At 45.6% G+C, this 26,378-nt stretch overlaps 1 protein-coding gene across 1 annotated transcript; it reads right to left on the bottom strand.

The window, feature by feature from the left end:
• Positions 1–1,559: 1,559 nt before the first annotated feature.
• Positions 1,560–25,288, bottom strand: CASTOR1 (cytosolic arginine sensor for mTORC1 subunit 1). Its single transcript, XM_028709898.2, has 9 exons — positions 25,065–25,288; positions 19,666–19,736; positions 14,625–14,818; positions 13,261–13,393; positions 11,581–11,704; positions 10,760–10,873; positions 8,283–8,365; positions 2,619–2,713; positions 1,560–2,145 (listed from the first exon to the last, which is right to left on the bottom strand). Exons 1-9 carry the CDS (start codon positions 25,175–25,177, stop codon positions 2,080–2,082), a joined length of 993 nt encoding a protein of 330 aa, XP_028565731.2. The 5' UTR covers positions 25,178–25,288; the 3' UTR covers positions 1,560–2,079.
• Positions 25,289–26,378: the final 1,090 nt, after the last annotated feature.

Below are 26,378 nucleotides of genomic sequence, written 5' to 3'. Positions count from 1 at the left end.
CAACAACACCCCCCCCCCAAAAAAAACCCCAAAGCAGAAATGGAGGCATTTTTTCAGCTCGCTCTGGTTCCCTAGTCAGTGGGTTCATTTCAGCAGGCAAGGACCCTCAATGTCTTTCACCTGGCTGGGTGAAACAAAAGGACTCTCACCCTTTGGGACAGAACAGAATGAGGGTGCCTTTTTCCTTGAGATGAACCCCAGCAACTCAGGTTTGGCACTACTCTCCTTACAAAGCACCTGCCATCTGGAACAGCTCCAAAGGTCTGCATGATCTCAACTACCCCCTTTTCCAGCACGGAGTTCTTCAGCTGGTTTGACATTGGTTGTTTTCAAAACAAATACCCAAAACCCAAATCAAGCTCTCCATGCTGGATCCGCATACACAGCAGAATAAGCGGGAGAGGGCTACGGGCACCAGTTTTAACTTGTTCAGAGCAGCTTCTGTAGGGGGGGCCAACCAAAAACAGGATCCCCACCACCACCAACCCACTTTCCAGCTTACCCCACCTTCTCCTTCTGTTCTGGCACCGGGTGCCCCTTTAACTGGGCTGCTGGCCCAGCTGCTCCTCTGTCTGTCTTGTCCCCTCCTCCCCAAAATAAAATGAAATCAAACACACGGTGGAGGGTGATAAATTTCTCAGGGTACCGCCGGCATGAGCTCCTTCGCCCGTAGCCCAAAGGAAGGAGGAGCGAGAGGAATGTGACTAACTTCATACATCGTTCTTTTGTAAAAAGTATATAAATGCTTCATGATAAAGCACAATAAGGCACCCTTGGGTTTTAAGGCCACATGAAATAGAGGAATTGGGGGGGGGGGGAGAGAAGGGTTGTTGTTTTTTTGCTCAAGTCCTTCTCCTCCAGCTCAAAGACCTGACAAAGTATCCTGTCCATTAATGCATTGGGGGGGGGGGGCGGCGGCGCAGATGCTGACAGATGCCAGCTCCCACCAGCTCCAGCCAACCTGGCAACATCTGGAGGGAACATCTGGAGGAATGAGCGTCACCTTAATACTGTTAAAACGGGGGGCACTGTCCCAGCAGAAAGCAAAGAGGATGCAGGACGTGCAGCCACTGGGCAAGCGACCTACAAATGGGAACTTGGCGGAAGGTTAGCGTTAAAAAACCCCTGGCGATGATCAGTCACTTAGGCCACAGTCCCACCATTCACAGTTAAAGCCCTGTGGTGCCCTTTTAAACAGTCATAGCTTCTCTCAATGAATTATGGGAGCTGTAGTTTGTTAAGGGTCATTGAAGGAGACACCCCCCCACACACACACCTTCTCATTACAGAGCTACAATTCGCAGAGTGTTAACAGTCAATCCCTCTCCCCAACGATCTCTGGGAAATGCAGCTCTGGGAGGGGAAATAGAGGGACTTCCTAACAACCCTTCAATGAACTACGGCTCCCATAATCCTTTGGAGGAAGCCAGGACTGTTTAAAGCAGTATCCTAGAGCTTTAAACTTGTGGTGTGAATGTGTGGATTTTGCCAACCACCTCAACAAGGAATGGCCCCAGTTATATCCCAATCTTAGCACTGTGGATCAAAAAATTAAAAAAAAAAATCACAATAAGAAGTAAACTGTGCAATTCCAACATATTAGCAACCACAACGAAAACGACAACAAAAAGTTCCAGGCTTGTCTTCCTATTGGAGAAGCTCAGGTAATGTGCAAAAGAGAGAGAGAGAGAGAAAGAGAGATTTTCCAGAAGCCCATCAGAAGCAGGAATCTCCCTCCTTGGCTCTAGATACAGCTAGGCCCAGGACCAAACGATAGGGCCGGAAGGCTAGAGCGGGGTTTGGAGAATACTAAAGTCTGACGCAGGCAATCGGAACTGATTCACCGGGTTCTGGGGAGTGTCTAGATAAGGCACAGGTTTGGGCTCCCCTCCTGGGAGCAAAGGAACAACAGCTCTCCTCCAGCTGGAGGGTGACGCACCAGTCGCTCCACGTTTCCAAGAAAACACTGTGAAAAAAGGACAGCTTGGCTCACACTCAGGGCAAGTGGCTTCCGCCTTGCTCCAGGGAACACCAGGTGTCAGGCGCAGCAGAAATCGGCGTACATACTGAGCCAAGGGGCTATCTCCCACTCTCCTGCCGTGTCTGAAGCACTTGGGTGACGTTATCAATGCCATCCTCTGGAACCTGGAAGAGATGGAGAAGGGTAGCAAACCATCCGGACCAAATAGCATCTCCTCCCTGCAGTACAGCTCAAAGAGGATTTAGAATATTTTTTCATTTAACAAAATTTATACAGTGGATGCTCAGGTTGCGAACGTAATCCGTGAGGGATGCACGTTCACAACCTGCAGTGGTGCGTCTGTGAACGCACAGGTTGAGATTCGGCGCTTCGGCGCATGCTCAAAGCGCGATTTAGCGCTCCTGCGCATGCGCAACTGCCGAAACCCGGAAGTAACCCGTTCCGGTACTTCCAGGTTTCGGCAGTCCGCAACCCAAAAAAGGCAACCTGAAACGTCTGTAACCTGAGGTATGACTGCATGCTGCTTTAGTTCAAAAGACAAACAAACATGGCCTCTAAATAAAACATTAAAATGATCATTTAAAATAAAATAGGTAGGCAGCTGCTCACAATTTGGAAGACAGCCTGACCGACTTACCAGGGCGTGGTCGAAGTTGAAGGTGCTAATGTAATATGCAGAGATGTCTGCATCGGCGAGAGGTTTGGCAATCTGAGCCACAATCCCACATTCGTCTGGGGAGGCAAGAAGGCAGGTGATAAACTTGTGCCCTTTTAAAAAGAGTAAGACAATCCCTACCCTTCTCTTAAGCGCTGATTGGTCACATGCACACCACACATCTAAGGCGCTATGATACCACTTAAGCAGTCCTGGCTTCTCCTTCCCCCAAAGGATTCTGGGAGTTGCAGTTTGTTAAGGGTGATGAGTTGTTAGGAGACCCCTATTCCCTTCCCATCATGTCCCAGAATTCCCTGTGAGGATGGATTGACCATTAAACTCATGGAACTTTGAAGTGTCAGGCATAGCCCTATTGGCTTTAGCCCAAACGTAGCAGAGTTTTCCTGCACAGCGAAGAAGCTAGTTGCGGCAGTAATGACTAGTCAGCTAGACTCAGAATAACTATTTACAGGATTTATTAAAAGGAAAAATAAAACCAGCAGAGTTTCTGCATACAAAACAAAGCAAAATAAATCCTCTCTTTCTCTCTCTCAAAACCATACACAGCACTTCTACTCCTAACAACACCTCACCTCAAACTGAGCTAGCAATCCCTTGATAACAGAGCAGAGTGCTGGTCGTTAACCAATCAGAGTGAGTAGTTTCTAGGTCAAGCAGACCTGGGCTTTCTGCCAAGAGTAAATTGACACCAGCTTGAGTTAATTGTGCAAAGCTAGAATCTGCAAGTTTCCCACGAGAACCAATTAACAGAAACTGAACACCCCCTCACAGATTCTGCTGAACAATTAACATCAAATACACCTATGTAGGAGATCATTTTTCCAGCAAACCTAAACCCTTGCACATTCGCTTGTTCTTTATCTTTGCCAATGGTTTAGTTAACACATCTGCTACATTTTCTTCACTTGATACATAAGTACAGGTGATTACATTGTCTTGTACACAGCAACGTACATTTTGGTATTTTACAGAGATATGTTTGGAACGCGATTTGAAACCCTCTGTTTTACTTAAGGTTATACAAGCTTGATTATCAATGTAAACTTGTACTGGTTCTCCACAATTTACATTTAAATCTGTTAACAAATGCTTGAAATAAATCACCTCGTTGCACAATTCACTCAATGCGGCGTACTCTGATTCCGTTGATGACACACTTACAACGTCTTGCTTGCGTGACCGCCAGCTGATTAAAGCTCCACCGACCATTATGACTAGTCCTGTGACAGATTTTCTATCCGGCAAATTTCCCCAGTCACTATCACAGTAGCAACTCAACATTTCATCCTCTGAAGAATTTAATTGTAACATATAGCCAATTGTCTGTTTGAGATACCTCAGAACTTGTTTTACCCCTTTCCAGGCATTTAGTGTGGGTCTTGAGACCAATCTACTTAATATGCCTACTGCATAGCTAATATCAGGTCTGGACCACTGTGCTAGATACAATAAACTTCCAATTACAGAATGATATACATCAGGATGTTCAAATTCAGGACTCTCATCTATATGAAGTGATTTTATGAAACCTGGATCCATAGGCACCACTGCCCCTTTGCAATCCTGCATCCTGTATGTAGTCAGTAGTTGTTTAACTTTGTTCTGCTGACTAATTAGGCAGCTGCCATCTTGGGCCCAGCACACTTCCAACCCTAGATATGTCCTAACCGGGCCTAAGTCTCGTCATAATCTTTTCCAGGCCTCTGAGAGTATCCTTGAGCCACTAAACGAGCTTTGTATTTGTACTCTCCTGTCACAAGAGGTTTAAGTTTGTACACCCACCTGCAGCCTACAATCTTTGCCCCCTCAGGCGCTGCTACTGGTGTAAAAACCTTGTGCTCATTCAGAGAGGACATCTCTTCCTCCATTGCCTGTTTCCAGAGCTCTGCCTCCTCTTTTGGTAACTTTAACACCTCCTGAAAACTCTTGGGTTCTGCACTTACACTAAACACATTTGCAGTATCTGGGGAAAAACGCACCGGAGGCACTCCTTTGTTTTGTCTTTTAGATCTTCTGGGAGAAAATTTTTCTTCTGACCCACTTTCCTCCTCAGAACTTCGACCTCTCTTTTGTTGCATAGCCACTGGTCTCTGGCTAACTTCACTTTCCTGAGAGCTCTTATCTGAACTTTCCTCCCCCTCAGACTCTGACTTCCTGTGTCTACCTTCAGAGTCATGAAGCTCCTGGGAAGGTTCAAACCAAACCTCAGTATTGGCATGTAGTCTCTCCCAGCCACTATGTTCACAAAAACTGGCATTCCTGGAGATCACAATGCCATTTGTCCCTTCAGCAAAACGGAAACCTTTTCCCAGTTCCTGGTAACCCACAAACACTAACTGTTTGGTCTTAGGATCTCCCTTCTTCCTCATTTGTTTTGGAATTAATACCCAGGCCTTTGATCCAAACACATGCAAATGGTCAATTTTGGGTTTTTTCTGAAACAATTTAAAGTACGGGGTTGTACCTATTGTTTGATGAAAGAGCCTGTTTTGGAGATAACACGCGGTGAGCATGCTCTCCCCCCAATAAGACATGGGCAAATCAGCATCGTCAAGCATGGCAAACATCATATCTTGTAAAGATCTGTTTTTTCGCTCTGCAACGCCATTCTCCTCTGGGGAAAAAACGTTCGTTTTTCTATGCCCAATGCCACGCTTTTGTAACCAATCTTTAAAGGCATTTGACATAAATTCGCCACCTCTGTCCGTCTGAATCCTTTTAAGTTTAATGGACAGAAATCTTTCCACAGATGCCACCCAGCCTTTAAACTTAGTGAACACGTCACCCTTATTCTTCATGGGAAAAACCCAGGAGTAACGCGTGGCGTCATCCACAATTGTTAGTGAAAAGCGCGATCCACCCCTGCTTACAGCAAATGGACCAATTACATCCATGTGAATCAGCTGTAATGGTGCCTCACTAACTCTGTCGCTTCTGGGGTAAGAGACTCTGTGGGTTTTGACCTTTTTACAAACATTACAATCAAGGTACTTGTTACAACTCTTTAAATTACCCCCATCAGCCAATTCAGACATTTTTAGTACACTTTTCCAGCAAGCATGCCCCATTTTCCTATGCAATAAGTGCACACAGTTGTCATGTATAGCTTTGTTATTCACTGCAGGCTGAGATTTACTGACTACTGCTGCAACTTGAGATCCTGCTTTAAGCCAAAACAAGCCTCCCTCTGACTTAGCAGTGTCTAAAATCTCACCAGCCTTCTTAATAATGCAACTGTCTCCTTCAAAATGCACTTTAAACCCAGCTTTTAACAAACAATCTACAGACATCAGATTGCTCCTTAATGAAGGCACACACAGTACATTTTGCAGACATTCACGAAGACAAGGAACAAAAACTGCACCCCCCGAAATCACTTCGGAAGTACTTCCGTCTGCTAGAGCCACCTGGCTGCGCTGTGCTGAGTTCTTGGAAACAAACAATTCATCTGTATTTACGATGTGGCGAGATGCTCCCGAATCGACCACCCAGACCGCTTGTTTCTCATCAGCAATCTTGACCTCGCCGGTCACCAGCTGAGCCGACTGTTTTCGTTTGAAGAACTTCTTTTTACGCTGCTGCTGCTGATCTCGTCTCTGCTCCTGCACCGGCAACTGAGACTTGACCAACTCCGGACATTGTCGTTTTAGATGCGCTGAAGACCCACATCGGAAACAACGCCTAACAGCAAACGCTGACTTCTCACCGGCACGCTGCTCTTGCTTCACCTCCGGCACGGCATGAGAACTCCTTCCAAACCGCCCACCTGTAGAAGCCTCTGCAGCCAACGACCTTTCTTGCCTCTTCTGCCATTCTTCAATCAAACGCCCAGTAACGTAACTGACTGATAAATCATGCTCCTGCATGCCTTCTAGAGACAAAACTAAATTATCCCAGCTTTCCGGGAGAGAACTCAAAATAATAGCCACCTTCTCCTGCTGGTCTAACGCACAGTCTCTTTCCTGTAGCGCAACAAACTTTAACTGTAAACTGTGTAGGTGTTCCTGCATTGTAACCCCAGGCTGTAACATTGCCTTGTACAATGCCTTGCGAATGAACAGCTTGGAAACCGCTGTCTCACGCACATGGAGTTCTTTAAGTGCTTGCCACACACCTCTAGCTGTCTTGATTCCCCTCACATACGGCAACTGGGAATCTTCCAGCCCCAAGACAATTGTGGCCCTTGCTCTTTGGTCTTTATCGAGGTCTTCATCATCAGGCTTCGCAGGAAACTTACTCACCACTTGCCAGAGACGATCCCTCTGCAGCACTGCCTGCATGCGTTCCGACCACAGCAAGTAATTGGAGTCATTCAGACGCTCAAAAGCCATCTGAACTGGTTGTGAGGCCATCTTGAGAGCGATGTCCCTGGAACCCGGAACCAGCTACTCACGACCACCGAGAGAGAAAACAGGAACCACAGCACCCAGCACTCACACGCTGCAGCTGTTGTCCTTGTGTCCACTGCGTCACCAGCTCACCACGGTCAGGAACCAGCCAGAGTCCATCTGCTGCACCAGGAGGAACAACAACTTCTGGAACTACTGGAACCAACGCCGTTGATGCTGACACCACCGCAACTCAGGCTGGCAGCACAATGCCCATAACCTCATGGAACTTTGAAGTGTCAGGCATAGCCCTATTGGCTTTAGCCCAAACGTAGCAGAGTTTTCCTGCACAGCGAAGAAGCTAGTTGCGGCAGTAATGACTAGTCAGCTAGACTCAGAATAACTATTTACAGGATTTATTAAAAGGAAAAATAAAACCAGCAGAGTTTCTGCATACAAAACAAAGCAAAATAAATCCTCTCTTTCTCTCTCTCAAAACCATACACAGCACTTCTACTCCTAACAACACCTCACCTCAAACTGAGCTAGCAATCCCTTGATAACAGAGCAGAGTGCTGGTCGTTAACCAATCAGAGTGAGTAGTTTCTAGGTCAAGCAGACCTGGGCTTTCTGCCAAGAGTAAATTGACACCAGCTTGAGTTAATTGTGCAAAGCTAGAATCTGCAAGTTTCCCACGAGAACCAATTAACAGAAACTGAACATAAACCACTCTGGGAACTGTAACCCTGGGAGGGGAATAGGGCCCTCAAAACAACTCTCAGCACCTGCAACAAACTACAGCTCCCAGAATTGTTTGGATGTCTTCCCCATTGATTGTAATATGGCAGCCAATACCTACCTTCCAGCGTTGGCTTAATGTTTTGTTTTATTTATTTAAACACACACATATTATCCCACCTTTCACCATGTTGGTCTCAAAGCAGCTTAGAGCAATAAAATATACAAACATGGTAAGCTCTTAAAATAGCCCCCACTAAGGCTGTACCAGCTGCACAAAGAACACATTTTTACTAGATAACCCACGCTTACCTGGTACAGGTAAGCATGGCTTAAAAGGGAAGGGAACAGAAAGAGTCTGCTCTTGCAAGATCTCGCTGCCTGCTCGCCTGGAGGAAATTCTAACTCGCCACAGGCGATCAGGTAACTGAGCACTTGCAAGGCTGTACTTTATGGCTAGCATCTTATACTGTTAAAAACAACAGCCGTCCCTGCGGCTATCAGTAACGCCGCCCACAAGGAAAAGCAGAGCTCAGAATGTGAGGGTGCACTCACTCACCGAAGCCCAGGGGCTGGCCACCAATCCTCACCATCCTCCAGAGCTCCCCTGAGGAGCTGGTCAGCAGGAGGTCGCTGGGGAACCTGGGAGAAGGAGACAGGAGAATTTAGTCATGCCACCAGGCACCTTTTCTAAAGCCCCACACCCAAGTGACGGTCTGTGCCTTCTGCCCTGTTTTTCCTACACACAGCAACACACCAGCACGATCGCATCCACACCACGCATTTAAAGCACACGGCTTATACATATATTCCAACCAAAGAAGAATGGTTGAATAAATTATGCGAATACTTGGAATTAGCAAGGTTGACCGATTTGATAAGACAAAAACCAAAAAATGTAATCCAGAAACAATGGAAATGCTTAAATGATTATCTATGTAGACAAGGATTAAATGTAAGGTATTGGTTGTGTTCAGAATATATTTATGAGATATTTAGAAAACTTATTGATTAGAATATTTGTGTGAGATTGTATGGGGAAAATACGGAACAACAGATACAATCTTGCTTAAAATGTATATAGGAAGTGCAGTGTAAGCGATGGAAGTCAATCAATGAAATTTTATTATTATTTTCCTATTGAGATATCTGTAGAATAAACTTGGAAGACATTCTTCCAACATTTCTTCTTTTTTCCTATTTCTTCTTCTTTTTTCTCTTTTGCTCCTTTTTTCATACATATGTGCTTATTTGAAATATATATGCATGTATGTATTTGTAACATTTTGCTTACATTTTGTAACAATTATGTTAAATAAACAATACAATTATCCAAAATAAATAAAGCACACGGCTTAACCAGATAACCCTGGGAACTGTGCTTTTACGGTGCTGCATGGATATGACCCTTTATCCCAAGACTGCCACGCGACAAATAGAAATCTCAGCCAAACCACCGCATGAATTCCAGCAATTGCCTAGGAACACAGCAGCCGGCAATTTCCTAAGGCAAACTACGAGATGCTGTCGCAGGGCTTTCAAACAAGAAAGGGGATTCCTGCCCTGACAGACACCCCCCACCAGGAGACGCTTCGACTGGCACTGCACATTGCCATCATCTGTGAAAGACAACGCTGGTGACCATTCTTGGAATATACTGTGTATGCAGTTCTGGTCCCCTCAAAAAGGATACTGCAGCGTTTGTAAAAGGTTCAGAAAAGGGCAACACAAATGATCAAGGGAATGATGCAGAGCCTCTCTATGAGGAAAGGTTGCAAAGTTTGGGACTTTTAAGTTTAGAGAAAAGTCAAGTAAGAGGCAACATGATAGACATTTCTATTAAAAGATGCGTGGCAAGGCAAGAGCAGACAGAGAAGGTATTTTCTCCCTTTCTCAAAACACTGGAACTTGTAAGCCTTTTGACTGATATACCGGCATGCTGTGCTAAATTTCATTTTGTGGGAATGTTCAGGGTGGCAGGAGAGGATATATTGTTTATTCATATTAATATCATTAATATCCTTCCTAACTTGCGCTAGCAAGTTCCTTCACTTAGCAGAGTTTACATTCACCTTTACACAGCAGAAAACTAGTTGCGAACTCGTGTGAGTTTCTTAAGACAATACACAATTCAATCTGGATTGTCCAGATGGAAATGTGTTCTAATATTTTCTTGGTAAGACCCCTTGAATCCCTCCTAAAAGAATAAAGACACCACAGTCTTATTCATAAGCAATGAAAAGAAAGTTTGCTCACAATCAGGCAGAGCACAGTGTGATCTCTGAAGGCAGGCTTAAGGCTTAAAGTTACAAACCTATACTAACAGGTTTATCCCATAAGGGAGATGACCTGAGGCTGCTTGGCTGGCAGCCAGCAGTTCATTCCAGGAAGTTTGCAGGAAGAAAGGAAAATGGAAAAGAGAAAGAGAGTGGCAGGATGCCTTGTCCTTTTACCAGGTCTGGAAAGGTCACGCCCACCCACTAGTCACATGCAAGGAAGGATGCTCCAAGCCAGGAGGAACAGGAAGGTTCAACTGGCTGGACCAAACATTCCCTTGCATGTCCACTCTAGGAAAACAAGGAATGTTGTATTTGACTGCTCCCAGTGGATTACATCCCACACATTTACACAGAGGGCCTGGTAAGGCACATCAACGAACGTCATTCAGTGTTGCCGATTTGCTTTTGTTCACCCATGGAAACCTCAAGGAAGAACTTGCAAGCTGGTTTACTGCTCCAAATTTCATCACTTTCCTCTTGCAATTTTCTGATTTAACGGGGCTGCAAACAGGGCCCCACCCCAAAGCAATTAATACGAAAATGAGTGCGAAATTTCCATAATGTTCTGCTACGTTTCCCAGAAGCGGCTTCCGAGTCATGCAAAAGCTCAGATGTAATGGGGAAATTAAGAGCCAGGGAAATGTTAGGGACATGGAATAAACCGCCAGTTGAATGCAGCCCTACTCTCAGAAAACATTAAATTTAATAAAAGTTTTCCTGCTACCTGCAACAAAGCTGTCTACCTGACGGCACTTACTTCTTCTTGGTCTCAGCATCCATGACGATGGAGATGTACCCCTCGATCAACGAAAAGGCAAAGAAAGTAATGGAGTCGAGGTCCTGGCTGGCTGAAGCAGCTTCTTTTGAGGGGCTGAAAATGGAGTGAAGAAGAAACATGAGTTGCCAAAGTAAGGACTGAATAGGCTAAGCTGACCAGTTTTTTAAAAAACAGAAGGGGGGTTAATCATAAATTTTTATTAGTTTTCAATTAAAGCCCAATAATAGCCTCATTATAACAATACCAATTTATATTACAATTATTAATACCAATCATTCAAATAACAAATTATATAATTTGGTTAAAGTGGGGCCCCCGCATGCTAGATTTGATAGTTTTCTTTATTTCTGCGTTGCAAAATCTTATTAGTTTCAGTTACATTCCGGTCATAATAATGATCCTTTATACAACAACTGCAATATTAAAAACTTCTATTCGTGTTGACAACTGAATGGATTTATAAGACTGCAAATGAGGAACCCAAACTATATCCTTGTTCTTCTTGTGTACGGGAATTATTCTGTCTGTGGTGTTTCTTCCTGTCCTTGTACGATATTATGGCTTTCTTTCCCCCGATTTTTGCTGTTATCCGTCATGCCTTGGGCAGAGCTGATATCCCATTGTTGTTCCAGAAATTTCTCAATCGTTCTGTCCCATGCTTCGTTGTTTTCCACCAAGAACTTTAACAACAGCTGCAAAAGTCACTCTGTACATAAACTGTACAGTACATAAACTGTTGTCACAATTTCCCCCCCAAACAAGTTTTGATCTTTACACAGAAAGCAGAACTGCGCTCTTACCTGTGTGAGTAGAACAGGACGTCAATGAGGATTGTGGCGATGGCGGGCAAGGAGTCCGGAGAGATGCTCAGGATACAGAACCTGTTTTGGGGGCTCTGCACAGGGTGGACAGTGGGGTTCACATCTAAGGACAAGAGACAAAAGTGTTAAGACACCTGACACAACAACAGCCAGAATTCCCAAGGGATTGGCTTGGACCAGACAAAGGAATGCCATGGCAATGACAGGAGAATTTCCAAGCAGAGGAGCAGGGCTGAATTGCATCTGCACAACAACTGCAGCAACAGCCCATTTGGCTAACAGCCATCTTTATTTTCTCCCTCTCTCATTGCACTAGAATTTGGAGACATCCATCAAAGTTGAATTTTGTTGTTGTTGTTATTATAATTTAATACCCACCATTCATCCGCATCTCGAGTGTCAGAATTTCAAGCGCTGCTCAGATCCATATAGTTTGGTTACTGGATTCTTTTAACCGCCTGCTCAATTTTACCTTTATAGTTTTTTATGTCTTAAATCTGTGGTTCCCAATGTGGGGCACACGCCCCACAGGGGGGCAATTTGATTTTTAAGGGGGGCAATTCAAGAAGAAAATAAATTGACTAGATATCACTAAACGAGGAGACTTGAGACTGAAGCGGATTAAATTGGTGCCTAATATAAAATCTGTCTGCAGCTGGCATGAAGCACAAGGATCTCACTAACTTTAAGTCTACTTATCTTGAGGTGAGCTCAAATTGTATTTTGAATTTGTTAGGTACCTTTTATTTTAGTAATTAAAATTATCAAAGTATTACAGGAAAAGCTTCCATTAAAATTATTTTATATTTATGCATTTCGGTTTTCTATTATACGTTTTGAAACTTTATTTGCTATTTTTTCATATCACTTCATATTACATCATTATTATTATTATTATTATTACTACTACTACTACAATTTCTTAGTGATTTCTTCCTCAATACTTCACTTGTCCTTTTGTTCTTTTATTTTTTCTCTTTCATGGGTACCATGTTCTTTGGAAGTTTGTTTAGACGAAGTTAATGGCCCTTTAGGCTTCTTCCACGTGAATAGGAGTTCACTTTTCGAATAATAAGAATTACCGTATTTTTCCGTGTATAAGGCTAGATTTTTTTATTTTAAAATTCTGCAAAAAATTGGGGGTCATCTTATACTCTGGGTAATCTCCCCCCATTTTCTCAATTTGGAGTCCCAAAAAAGAAGGGGCTGTCTTATACACAGGGGCGTGTTATACATGGGAAAATATGGTATATGTCACCTGGGGGAGGTGGACATCAGTATTTTAGAGATGCTTAGGTGGGACATGGCCAAAAAAAGGGGGGGTTGGGAACCACAGTTTTAAATGTTTCTTGGTTATGCTACCAAGAGAGTGGTGACTAAAAAAAATATTTTAAATCAGCCAACAGCTCCCACGGCTTTGTTTGCAAGGTTAAAGCACAAATCCCCCTATTGTCTAAGCAAAACAAAAAGATACTTTCTTCTCCTCCCAGCATCAACACAATAGATGAACTTTGTCCCCATCGGACTGGCCTGACATATTTTTGATAAAACTGGGTGGTGGTGGAGACGAGGAATCCAATTTCAAAGCCTCCAAAAGGAGGCCATAAGGTTACAGAGGCTGTTTCCATTGCAGCCCTCTCTCGTTCCAAAAAAACTCACCTTGCTTTGGCTTGAGGAACCCGTTGGTTGCGTCGTCGCAGCTTGCGGGGACCGGCTCCCCGTTCACCTCCTTGTAAATATCAAATTCGCCTTCCAGGGTGTGGATCACGACAGGGAGGTCCTTCTCCCGCACCTGGAAGAGAGAGCCAAGGTCGTCGCCGGTGCCTTTTGGGATGGGTAGAGCGGAAGGCAGGGAGGCCAAGAGTAGGTGGCGCCAGTGGCAAGCAGAGCCAACCAATTTGAGCATGTCCTCCCCATCCTTTTCTTCCTGGCTGAGTTCTACAAGGGGAACACAGAGGAGGAGGAGGAACCTGACAGGCAGGGTCTCCCCCCTTCATCGGTTGTAAGAAGGCAGGCAGGCTGAGGTTGGTGGGGCACTGCCCCACTAGCCCTAATTGATCAGCCTCCACTGGTGGTGGCCCAAGAGGCTGAAAGTGTATAGTTTGAATTTTGGCTCTGGCCAAAACTCATCTGATGCCCTTAGGAGAATCTCCTTTTATTATGCATAAGATGAACAGCCTAGGACAAGAGTTAGGAACCTCGGGCCTAGATGCTAAGTGTGGCCTTCTAAGTCTGTCTATCTGGCTTTTGGCCGCACCCCACATTGACTTTGCTTTGTGCCCTCCTTGAGTGGTTCTGCCTGGCTGGAATGTGTCCATAGACTCTGATCATGCCTCTTGCTTGTCTAAGTGAAGGATAGAGAAGGACAGTGGGAGTGTGTGCAGAAACTAGGTAAAATTTACATTCATTGCTCTGCCCACTTTCACCTCGGGCACTGCCCAGAACGGAATGTGGCCCCAAAAAGGTTGCCCAGAACAGAATGCGGCCCTCAGCCTGAAACCAATTCTCCACCACTGTCCTATGACTAAAGAAAACGGTGTTTTTTTCCTCGGCCACATTCACACCAAACATTTAAGGCACTATGGTGCCACTTTGAAAAATCATGGCTTAGCCCCAAAGAATTCTGAGAGCTGTGGTTTGTTAAGGGTGCTGAGAGTCATTAGGAGACCCCAACAATCCTCCAAGTGGTATAATAATCAATCCCTCTTCTCAAGGAGCTCTGGGAATTGTAGCTATGTGAGGCCTCCTAACAAAATTCTCAGCACCTTTAACAAACCACAGCTCCCAGAATTCTCTGACAGACGCCATGATGGTTTAAAGTAGTATCACAGCACATTGAATGTATCATGTGCACACAGTCCCAATTGTATCTAGAGATGTTGGGGGTTGAAGTTCGGGCCTTTGGGAAAAGAAAGGGCTCAACCATTAAGAGTCTGCCCTTCCTCGGGTGGCCTCCTCCCTTTACAATTGTCAACTGTCTCCCCTGGGGATGGGGGGGGGGAAAGTCACCCCAAAAGACTCACCAGGATGAAGTCTGTCTGATAGGTGGAGAGCATTAGCACCGAGACGTTGTGCTCTGCCAGTGGCGCGATGACCGACTTGGCGATCTTGGTGACCCCAATAGGCTGGAGGTTAGCGGAAGCGCTGCCGTTGGATGAGACATTGAGCACCAGCCAGGTGGAATCGACGACTTGCAGGAACTCAGACGGGGGCAGCTCTGGAAGACAAGGGTGGAGGGAGATCCAAGATTTGTTTTCGTGCTCCCCCCTCCAAAAAAATAGAATACTGCTGATGAAGTACAACTTATGTTCGTCAGATAAAATTACAATTACACACAACTGTCTACCCAGGTCAAAACCTGAACTAAATCTCTTTTATCTTCCTATATACATAAGAACGTAAGGCTGTCGTCAAAACAGGACAGCAGGCAGGCAAGCAAGCAAGTGAGCAGTGCTGGTGGCCCAAGTGAGCTGTTTAATGGAGGGGGGCAAGCACTTCACAGAGGTTTAGCGAGCAGGGGATGGGGCTTAAAAGAAGTGGGGCTTTGGTCAAGCTTTGAAAAGACAGTGAAGGAAGTGGGTAAGGTTTAAGACAGGGGGGTTGCTCAGATGTGGGGGGAGGGTGGTTGGCAAAGGGGTTGGCAGGTAGGCAGGGTTGGCAAGCAGAGCAAATGGGGCAGTAGCCCCTAGTAGCTACATAAAAGATTACCCAAACAACCATATTCTTCATAGTATCTGAATAAGTGTGCATGCACACAAAAGCTCATACCAATAACAAACTTAGTTGGTCTCTAAGGTGCTACTGGAAGGAATTTTTTTATTTTGTCCAAATAACCAGGTTTATCCCATTGCACAGATCTGCAAGGTTGCGTAGATCTGGGAAATTCTACTAGCAGCAATGCAGCCTACTGAATTTTACAGAGTGGTGACCCCAAAATGAGCATCTTTTTTGTTTTACAGTCTGTAGCACTTAAAAGGTAAAGGTACCCCTGCCCGTATGGGCCAGTCTTGACAGACTCTAGGGTTGTGCGCTCATCTCACTCTAGAGGCCGGGAGCCAGCGCTGTCCGGAGACACGTCCGGGTCACGTGGCCAGCGTGACAAGCTGCATCTGGCGAGCCAGCGCAGCACACGGAAACGCCGTTTACCTTCCCGCCAGTAAGCGGTCCCTATTTATCTACTTGCACTCGGGGGTGCTTTCGAACTGCTAGGTTGGCAGGCGCTGGGACCGAGCAACGGGAGCGCACCCCGCCGCAGGGATTCGAACCGCCGACCTTTCGATCGGCAAGTCCTAGGTGCTGAGGCTTTAACCCACAGCGCCACCCGCGTCCCGAAGCACTTAGGAATGTTTAAAAAAATATTAAGCTATTTAGAGGGACTTTTAAGTAAATAAACAAAATGGTGCTACAGTTTTTACACGAAGTTGTTGGGTTGTTTTTTTTTTTAAAAAAAACCTTGTCTCTTATTTTAAAACGATCCAGGGAACTTCACAGAATTTTGAGTTCCAATGAGGTTTTGGAATCAGGAGGAGAAGTTTACTGCAAGACTCCAAGCCCCTTGCCTCCCCACTTCCCTGCCAATGGGCTCTGATGCCTTTGGCAAGCCTGTTCCCACCTAAGACAAACTGTCCCTCTAACCAGAGATTTTAGCGCTCGCTCTCTCTCTCCAGAATGAAGCAAGAGCCAAAAAGGGGCTTGGAACAGTCCCCAGTCAAGGAGGGAAGTAAGTACATGGCGTTCTCGGCCAACAAGGATTCTTGTTGATTCAGCTACTCCAGAGGTTAATTCAGAAGATATGAACCGCCTTTGCTCGACCAGACCAAAAGACACAAGGAGGAAGAACAGGAGAGGCTGCTGGATTAGACCACTGGCCCATCAAGTCCAGCATCCTCTTCTCTCAATGGCAAACTCGCAAGCAGGAACCAGGCACAAGAGCACTCCCTCCCCTCCCTCCCCGCAGCTTCCAGCAAGCTGCCTTCATAAGCAAACATTAAGAGGCTTAACACAGAAGACGCCTGCTGAATCTCTATCGGAAGAGCAGCCCACAATTTAGAACCCTGCGCTGTTCAAGGTTCTAAGTCAGAACTTTAACCCAAGGTTCTAACACTTACAAATATCCAAGAGATGGCTTCCTTCCCAACAGACCTTCTCAGGTGTTAAAATCTGAGGTGTGTGTCTTATTCCTGTGGCTGTAACCTGTTTTAACTGTCCTTAATTCTAAGTGTTAACTGCTGTAATTCACCATGGGGCCTGCTGGTGAAGAGTGGGTAATAAATTTAGTAATAGTAATAATAATAATGATAATGATGGTGATAATAATAATATCGATACTGATGATATAAGATACCTGCTGGATTTTTATTGGAAGAGCATTCCAGTTTAGAACTCTGCGCTACACAATGTTCTAAATGAGAACCTTGCTTAACCCAAGGTTCTAACTCATAATCTTAACTCAAGATTCTGACTTGCTCTCTGTTGCAGATATTCAGACGCAACACATGATAGGGGTGGGGCCATGAGGAACTCAACAGAAGGGTGTCAAAGACGTTCCTGCTCCCCCTCTCGTGCCATGGGAAATGCACAAAGGGCATCTGGCTTGGGTGTCAAGGCACAACCACATATCTACATTTATATATGGAAGGAGGGGGCGATGCAGGTAGGAAGCAAAGCTATTGATTCATTTGCCGGCACTGCCTACCCTTCCCAACGGAAGGCAAAGGGTTACTTTCGAATGGGCCTTTTGGGGGCTTCTGTTCCAAGGAAACAGGATGGAGTCGTTCAGAAGAACAATGGCCAACCAGGCTGTAGAAATCCTGGGAACGAGAGCAAGGACTTCTCAAAAAAAAAAACATCAACCAAGAAAGCACCAGAGCTTTTTATCCAGAGAATAAAACTGCATCTCTAGACTTCTAGGGGAAAAAAGCACTGGCAAATCAGCTGCTCTCAACTTCCAAGGGGGCGGGAGGGTCAGAATGGCCCTTTTAAGAGAATCTGGTGTGAATGAAAGCAAACATCTTGGAGGCAAGTTATCAAAGGTTATGTAAATCCCTGTCACTGCCTGGAGAGAAGGCTAAACACTGGAGATCCCAGAAAAGGACCAGTGTGGCCTTCCCAGGTTGCTTATGCATCATACAGTACTGCAGCACACATACTTTGGAACTCCCTGCCACTTGAAATCAGGCAGACATCTTCACTGCACTCTTTCTGGCGCCCACTTAAAATATTTTTGTTTATGCATGCCTATCAGGACATGGATGGCACACAGAATGTTGGGTGCTTTGATCTATTTTTGCTGATTTAATTTAAAAAAATAAATCTTCTTTTTACTGGTAATTTTATTGTTTCCTTCTTTCTGCAAGTTCTTCCGAGGTCTGCTTGTTTGTTTTACAATCAAGAGGCATATGAGATAAATAAAATGGGGGGGACCCCAAACCATCCCTTGGGTGAGTAAAAACCAAGACTTCACCTGCCTGGCCCCCCTCCAGCTTCTCTCACACAAGCAGCCAGGTAGCCACATTTATGCATCACTCCAATGGATGTGTGTGTGTGTTGCTTTTCCATGGGAACAACACCAAAAGAAATCACAGCTTGGGAAGGCCACGCCTTCCATCCGCTCTGAAAAATGTCCTGCCAAAGCCACTCTGGAGTGGATCCAGGAAGCAGTTATACAAAAGCTGCTGTTGTCAGCAGTGACCGGGGCGGCTTCCTATCTCCCTTCCTGTGGCCCTGCTCCCTCTTCCCCATGGGGTAAATAAAACAGACGCACAATACCAACATCTGCTCTCCATCTGTTCCCTCCTATACTTGGAAAAAGCAGAGAACAGCAGGGAGATTTTCTTTTTCCTCTCTCTCTCTCTATCTCTTGATAATGCTCAAAATTAAGTCCAGGGCGGGGTCACCCGGCGGCAAAATTGATCAACAGCACATAGGGAGCTGCTTGCCTTACGATATCAGTGTGTTAAGTCCCTGCAGGCCAGTATCACCTGTTCTAACCAGCAGCATCTCATACTAAGGAAGGATATTTTTCTTTTTAAAAGGGAAAAGAAAAAAAAAGACTGGAAATTGAACCAGAGGCTGTCTGCATGCAAAAGGATGTTGCCAAACATCCTTTTCTCAGGGCTTCCTGGACTAGATGAACTTTTGCTCCTATCCAGCTAAGGCTCAGTGGCAGGGCCTAAATCCTTTTCCCACATTGCTTTTTGTCCAGGCGTTCCCTGACCCAGAAGGTTGGGTTTCGATTCATGCGTCGGAATCCTCAGAATTTCCGTTTTATTTTTCTCTTTCTATTACTAGTGTTTTTATAGGATTGGTTTTACAATGCATTTTTAAGGATAAATTGTCCAGCTTTCTTAGATCATATGCAAAGAATTTTTATTTTTAATTTAAAAAAGTTAAGTGGCGTATGAATGCTCTTAAGTAAGTGTAAACTCCAACCAAGGTGCCAGTTAAGACCCAAAAGGCATAATAACCTTGTGATGGGCCATTTCAGCATCAGAGAAAAGGCTCTTTGTAAGCAACAAAAATTAAACCCAGAAAATTGCATTAAGTCAGGGATGGGGAATCATTCACTCCTCTCTATCTGACCTTTTGGGACTCTTCCCAGGCCCCGCCTCCTCTCCCAGGCCCCGCCTCCTCTCCCGCCTTGCTTTACACCCTCCATGATTGCCGAGCAATAATCTTTTCTTAAACCCGCACCTCCAGCCAGATGTAGGAGAGAGGCGTGTGGGAAGAGTGTAGACGCTAGCCTACAAAGGCATCACTTACCTCCATTGCTCCCACCCATTTTTTCCCTCTGGCCCTGCCCACCACTGACATGTGGCCCCCGGAATATCACCCAGAAAGGAATGTGGCCCTGAGGCTGAAAAAGGAACAACTTAAGCCCCAAGTATTCCTTTATTGGTATGTATAAGCTGTTCCTTCACCATAACGTCCCCCTTGAGGGTTTCACGCAGCTCCATGCAAGTAATCCCGTGCGGCGCACCCTAAATTAAACTGAATCAACAGCTGTTGGAAACTGCAACAATGCCACGCTGGGAGTCAACACATAGAAAGGACGGACACTGGTACCTTTAAAGCCTTCTTCATCCAGCATGATCGTATAGTCTTCAGGAGTCTCTGTCAAGCTGAAGAATTTGCACCTGGGAAGACAGAAGAAGAAAAATCAGCATTGCGTTTTTTTATTTTTAGCCAACTGCGTGAATGTTTGCTAGCCTTTGAAAAAGCACCCAGAAATTTCAAGTAGCCCAAGATGTGGCAGGCAGGAGTTCTGTGTGTGTGTGTGTGTGTGTGTGTGTGTGTGTGTGTGTATAGATAGATAGATAGATAGATAGATAGATAGATAGATAGATAGATGATAGATGATAGATAGATAGATAGATAGATAGAGATAGATAGATAGATAGATAGATAGATAGATAGATAGATAGATATGCTACATACAGTGGTACCTCGGGTTACATACGCTTCAGGTTACACACTCCACTAACCCAGAAATAGTGCTTCAGGTTAAGAACTTTGCTTCAGGATAAGAACAGAAATCGTGCTTCGGCGGCGCAGCGGGAGGCCCCATTAACTAGTGGTGCTTCAGGTTAAGAACAGTTTCAGGTTAAGAACGGACCTCCGGAACGAATTAAGTACTTAACCCGAGGTACCACTGTATACATATTACTCCACATGCATCTGATTCCAAATCATTTCAAAGCCTAGCACAAGTGCCAGTTGCTACGGGCAACTAATGGCTGGCTAATGGGAGGCAAAGTCAACTCAGGAACCTGCCTATTACATTCAGACCACTGGCCCACCTAGCTCTGTACTGTCCACAGTCTGCACTGATTGGCAACGTCTCTCCAGGTACTTGGGTAGGCAAACTAAGGCCCGGGGGCCGGATGCGGCCCAATCGCCTTCTAAATCCAGCCCGCGGACGGCCCAGGAATCAGCGTGTTTTTACATGAGTAGAATGTGTGCTTTTATTTAAAATGCACCTCTGGGTTATTTGTGGGGCATAGGAATTCATTCTTCTTTTTTCAAAATATAGTCCAGCCCTCCACAAGGTCTGAGGGACAGTGGACCGGCCCCCTGCTGAAAAAGTTTGCTTATCCCTGGATTTCAGGCATTTATTAATAATAATAATAATAATAATAATAATAATAATTATTATTATTATTATTATTATTATTATTATTATTATTATTATTATACCACAGCAGCTCCCAACAAAATACTAAAATACAATAATTTATCCAATATTAAAAACTTCCCTAAACAGGGCTGCCTTCAGAAGTCTTCTAAAATCAGATATTTGTTTATTTCCTTGACTTCTGACGGGAGGGCGTTCCACAGGGCAGGTGCCACTACCGAGAAGGCCCTCTGCCTGGTTCCCTGTAACCTCACTTCTTGCAGTGAGGGAACCGCCAGAAGGCCCTCAGCGCTGGACCTCAGTGTCCCGGCTGAACGATGGGGGTGGAGACCCTCCTCCCAGCCCTACCTGGAGATGCCAGGAATTTAAGCTGGGGCTACAAGCAAAGCAGATGTTTTGCCGCTGAGCTACAGCCCTGCTTATTCTAGCTTTCTCCCCATTCTCTCATTCCCATTCTCCCTTGCAAAATTCCAGCAAACGCTTGTGCAATTCTCACGACAAAAAGCTTGAGGGGAGAAAAACGTGACCCCCATCTATTTCTCCTTCCCTGGAACTTTTTGATCAGAGGTTGGATAGTCATCTGTCATGGATGCTTTAGCTGAGACTCCTGCATTGCAGGCGGTTGGGCTAGATGAGGCTTCCTCAAACTCGGCCCCCCAGATATTTTGAGACTACAATTCCCATCATTCCTGACCACTGGTCCTGCTAGCTAGGGTTCATGGGAGTTGTAGGCCAAAAACATCTGGAGGGCAGAGTTTGAGGAAGCCTAAAGATGATCCTTGGGGTCCCTTCCAACTCTACAATATACAATTCCATTATTCTGTTTCACATTTCTAGGAGTCAACATCAATTACCAAGATAGAACCGTAACTGTTCAGTTCTGCTTCTACCAGGAGGGATGGACAAATAAAGACCGCAGAGAGTCTCCAAAGGATTGGAAATGTACAGATATCGCTCTGGGAAGACACAGGACTCCTTGGCAAAATACTTCCGATCTGAAACCTTGGAGAGCTATTATTTTTTATTATTAATTATTAATAATAATAATAATAATAATAATAATAATAATAATAATAATAATAATATTGACTCAGTACTGTATAGGGAAAGGATGTTAGCTCAACAGTGAAGCCTCAATTCCCAGCATCTCCAGATCTGGCTAGGGGAGACAGACCCTTGTTTAGAAACCCTAGAGGGTTGCTACAAGTTATGTGCCATTTCAACAAAACACAGTTTAAAAACAAACAAACCACCGTTTACACTGATGCAACCTCAGAGATGTAACAGAAACCCCTGACAGCCGAGAACTTACAATTGTAACATACTAAGAAATTAAGGTAAAATATTATGAATGGCGAATAAATGTTCTGATTGCTGTAGAACTACGGTAAATCCATTGGTACTTTGCAGAAGAGAAAACCACTCCCAACTCTGCATGGAAGAAATTCAGATTATTTCACTACAGAAACCTCCTAATTCCATGTGAGTTTTAAATGCATGGGTGAGTTTTAAATGCACGGGGATCCTATGCAAGGCAGAACTCAACCCTGAGGATTTTAACAGAATTTGGGGCAGTACCGGGATATTAAAAGGCAACAACAACAACAGCCCTTGATTGTCGAGAGACCAAAAATTTAACAATGGTGGTGCCTGAAGAAATTTAATTTCTTGGCTAACTTCACACACTCCAACTGCAGTGTTGGGGATTCTAAATCTTGATGTGATCTATTTGGACTGGGCTGGGTTACGGGACTAAGAAACCAGAACATGAGCAATGAAATTATTTGCTTCAGATCAGTGGTTCCCAAACTTTTTCAAGCCACCATAAACTCACTCCCAGTGCCCCTGAGGGATAGCTCCATCCATAGAGCAGGAGGCTCTTAATCTCAAGGTCATGGGTTCAAGCCCCAGGCTGGGCAAAAGATTCCTGCACTGGATTAAATGATGCCTTTCAACTCGATGATTCAGCACCCTATAAAATGCATTATTCAGAATAGAGGTTTGCATGACCCACTAAGGAAGATATCAGCACAATAACATCCAAAACAGTAGCAGTTAATCGTGCCTTCATTCAAAATCCGATTTAAACTAAATTTAATTAATTCAACACAACTGATAAAACTTGATCCAGCGATACCAGCTTCCCAGAGTCTGACAATCATTTAGCAAGTCTTAGATAAGAGGCTTAGATTACCATCTTTAGTAAACTACTTCACTACTCAGCAAACTCTTAAGATAGATGGGCTTGACGAAGGGATACCAGTTTCCCAACACCTGGGATAGGTCACTCAGCAGAGCAAGAGACTCTTTTAATCTCTGGGTCACGGATTCGAGTCCCGCGCTGGGCAAAAGATTCCTGCATTGCAGGGGGGTTGGGCTAGATGACCCTTGCGATCCCTTCCAACCCTACAATTCAATGATTCTAAGTCACTTAGCAGGAGCCTTAAAACACCACCTCCCGGTGACTCCCTATAGGGGGCAGTACCTCCTATTTTGGAAACAGCTGCTTTAACTGAAAGACTCAGCACAAACACAGGGACTTTCTCTCCAATTCCAGAATCCCAAAGCAAAGGGGGGGGGGCTCTTGCAAGTGTGGAACTCCAGAAATATTTCCCTGTGCTGACCGACTTCTGGAGTTCCACACTTGCAAGAGTCCCCCCTCCCAATGCGTTTGGATTCTGGAATTGGGGAGAAAACCCCTGTGTGTATTTATATATATTGGAAAGAGAGGGGCTGCCAGCCAGCTGTGAGATCCAGTTGGAAGGGCTGATCTAATAACACCCTGTAATTGTTTGCTTATTCTCTGCAAGGCGGGTAAGCGGAGGGTGTTAGTTAGGTTGTTTTTGCCAGCCTTTGCAAACAAACTGTAGGAGGAAAAAATAGGGGGGGGGGTGTCCATTTTCAATCCTGAGAAAGGGGAGGATTTTCCTTTTTTTCTTTAATTAAAAAAACACATTTTTTCCACAGTTGACTCAAAGCACAAAGTGTGGGAGTGCTTATAAGCAGAACATATTTAAAACCTTGGCCTGCAATTGCTTGCTTTGAAAAACAGGAGAAAGAAACAGAGTCCCACGGGCTCAAACGCCAGCAAGAATAGTCCGCTGTTACTACAGGAATATTACCACTTGCTCACCCAACACCCAGCTTTGAACCCTTAGTTTGGGAGAAGAGGCACATAGAGACCAGATTTGCCTGTTTGAGGCAGGGTTGGGTCTTCAGCTGCTCGTCCTCTGGGTTTTAAACAGGGTAGCACATTCTGCGTTACAAGATGCTGAGCAAAGATACCTGCTGCCCAAACAAGGCTCACTCCATTTAACCCAGATAAAGAAACAGAAGTGTTTTTCAGTAATTCCCTGAGCCGAGTTTGCAGCAAAGCACCCTGCCTATCCTATAAGATCCCATGCAAAGCAAGAGTTTGGAGGCAATCCTTGCTATGTCCAAGTGGGGTCAGGATTGCATCTGCCACCACACACACACACCCTTCTTGGCTCAACAGCACGACCCCTTGGTACAAGGGATGGCATCCAATTTTTAAGGGATGGCATCCAATTTCGTTGCACTTGTGCAATGTTGCACTTGTGTAATGACAATAAAGAATCTATTCTATTCTATTCTATTCTATTCTATTCTACAAGCACAGAGGACCCAGCCCCCTCCCCAAATGAGGTTTACTCAGAATGCTCCACACACTCCCTACAGCTCTCAGGTAAGTGGGCCCAATCCTGCAGTGACAAAAGAGGCTTTCGCACATTGCACTCAAAACAATGCGCTCTTGTGTTTGTGCATTCCCACAACCGCCTGGTAGACTCATATACACGCACGGAGGAACCCAATCCCTTGAAGGAGAGGAAGAATGTAGTCCAGTTCTCTCTCTCTCTCTCTCACACACACACCTCCTTTGCTCACCAACACAACCGCTTGGACCACATGTGCACGTGCCCCGCTACACCCCAATCCACACGTTCAATATACCACCTTGGTCCACCCCCACAACCTCGCCGTATGCACGCAATACTTTGCGGCACGTGAGCGCACCTAACAGGGACCAATTCTGCCCCTTCCCCAAAGGGCTTCACCCTGCGGATGGTCCACAACACTCAACACGCCTCCTCGGCCCAGCTTCCCACAACCTCCGTCTACACGTGCGCGGGCTTATAAAATGGGGCTTGGCAACCTTTGCTCAATGAAGCCTTCTCCTCTCTAGACTCTCGCATCCCCTTTCCGTGCTCCTTCCTTCAACCCCTTGGTGTACACGCGAGTGTGCGTACGCACGACACGCATACACGCCGCTAGGAACCCGACCCCGAGCCACCCCGTCCCGGTGGGGCACCTGCTTCGCTGGGGCAGCAGCAGCATCTTGAGCAGCGGGTGCGTGTAGAGCCAGAGGCCGCTGCGAGCCAGGCTCAGCACCCGCACGCGGGGCTCCAGGATCCGCAGGTCCATCGCGGCGGCGGCGGCCCGAAGCGCGTGTCTCGGCAGCGGCGCACCAAGCAAGGCCGGATCGCAACCCCGGCGCTCGGCTATAGGCGAAGCCGGGGCCGCGGCGCCGCCTCCTCGGCCAGGCCTGGCCCGGCCCACGGGGTGGAGGCTCGCCGGCCCCGGGATCCACCCACCGCCGCCTCCTTTCCGCCCCTTGGCTGCCGGCCGCCATGGGCGCCTCTGGGAGAAGGAGAGACGTCGGAGCTCAGGCAGCCCATCTGAAAACGCAGGCAGCTGCCTTATGTCGAGTCGGACCCTGACCCACTAATAAATAATAATAATAATTTTATTATTTATACCATCTGGCTGGGTTGCCCCAGCGGGGATCCTTTAGTACCAAGAGCAATGGCTTTCCAGGGTTTTCAGCAGGGCCAGATTTAGGTTTGATGAGGCCCTAAGGTAATGGGGGCCCTTTATATGCCCAGCTGTCCTTTGTCAACAACAAATTGTCACTGTTTATTGTGTTGAATATATGCTATATGGTAATTTATGGACCTAATAGGTATCTAAAGCCATTTGCACATAACAAATAGGAGCCTACACAACACAAAACACTCTTGCTGTATGTAGGTTTTGTTTTGTTTGTTTTTTATCTTATATTTTGGGAATGTACATCCAGTATTTTTTTCCTTTAATTTTTTTTGGGGCCCCCAAGAAAGTGGGGCCCTAAGCTTTAGCTTACACGTAAATCCAGCACTGGTTTTCAGAGACATACCCAGCCTGTGTGCAAAGCAGATGCCCCCACCACTAAGCTATGGTCCTTTCCTTAAAAGTAAGATTCTAGTCCTCATGGTCCTGTAAAAAAGAGAGCTGGTTTTCAATAGGAACCTATCGAGCTGAACCATTCGTCCACCTAGCTCAGTACTGTCTGCACTGACCGGCAGCAATGGCGCTCCAGGGATTCAGGTGAGGGACAGCCTTCCTGGAGATGCTGGGGATTGAACCTGGGACCTTCTGCACACAAGACAGGTGCTCTGGCACTAAGCTATGGACCATCCATTAGGTAAAGGTAAAGGGACCCCTGACCATTAGGTCCAGTCGTGAACGACTCTGGGGTTGCGGCGCTCATCTCGCTTTATTGGCCGAGGGAGCCGGCGTACAGCTTCCAGGTCATGTGGCCAGCATGACTAAGCCGCTTCTGGCGAACCAGAGCAGCGCACAGAAA

The sequence above is a fragment of the Podarcis muralis genome, chromosome 16 (assembly GCF_964188315.1).
Source record: "Podarcis muralis chromosome 16, rPodMur119.hap1.1, whole genome shotgun sequence".
NCBI classification, from domain to species: domain Eukaryota; kingdom Metazoa; phylum Chordata; class Lepidosauria; order Squamata; family Lacertidae; genus Podarcis; species Podarcis muralis.
Note: the sequence above shows the minus strand (reverse complement) of the source record. Positions and strands in the feature narration are given on the sequence as shown.

Coding starts and splice junctions, on each gene's coding strand:
- CASTOR1 (XM_028709898.2), bottom strand. CDS start 25,177: ATGGACCTGCGGATCCTGGAGCCCCGCGTGCGGGTGCTGAGCCTGGCT. Junction 14,819..19,665: donor GGATGAAGAAGGCTTTAAAG/GTACCAGTGTCC, acceptor CTTGTCTTCCAG/AGCTGCCCCCGTCTGAGTTC. Junction 8,366..10,759: donor GATGCTGAGACCAAGAAGAA/GTAAGTGCCGTC, acceptor TCCTTCTCCCAG/GTTCCCCAGCGACCTCCTGC.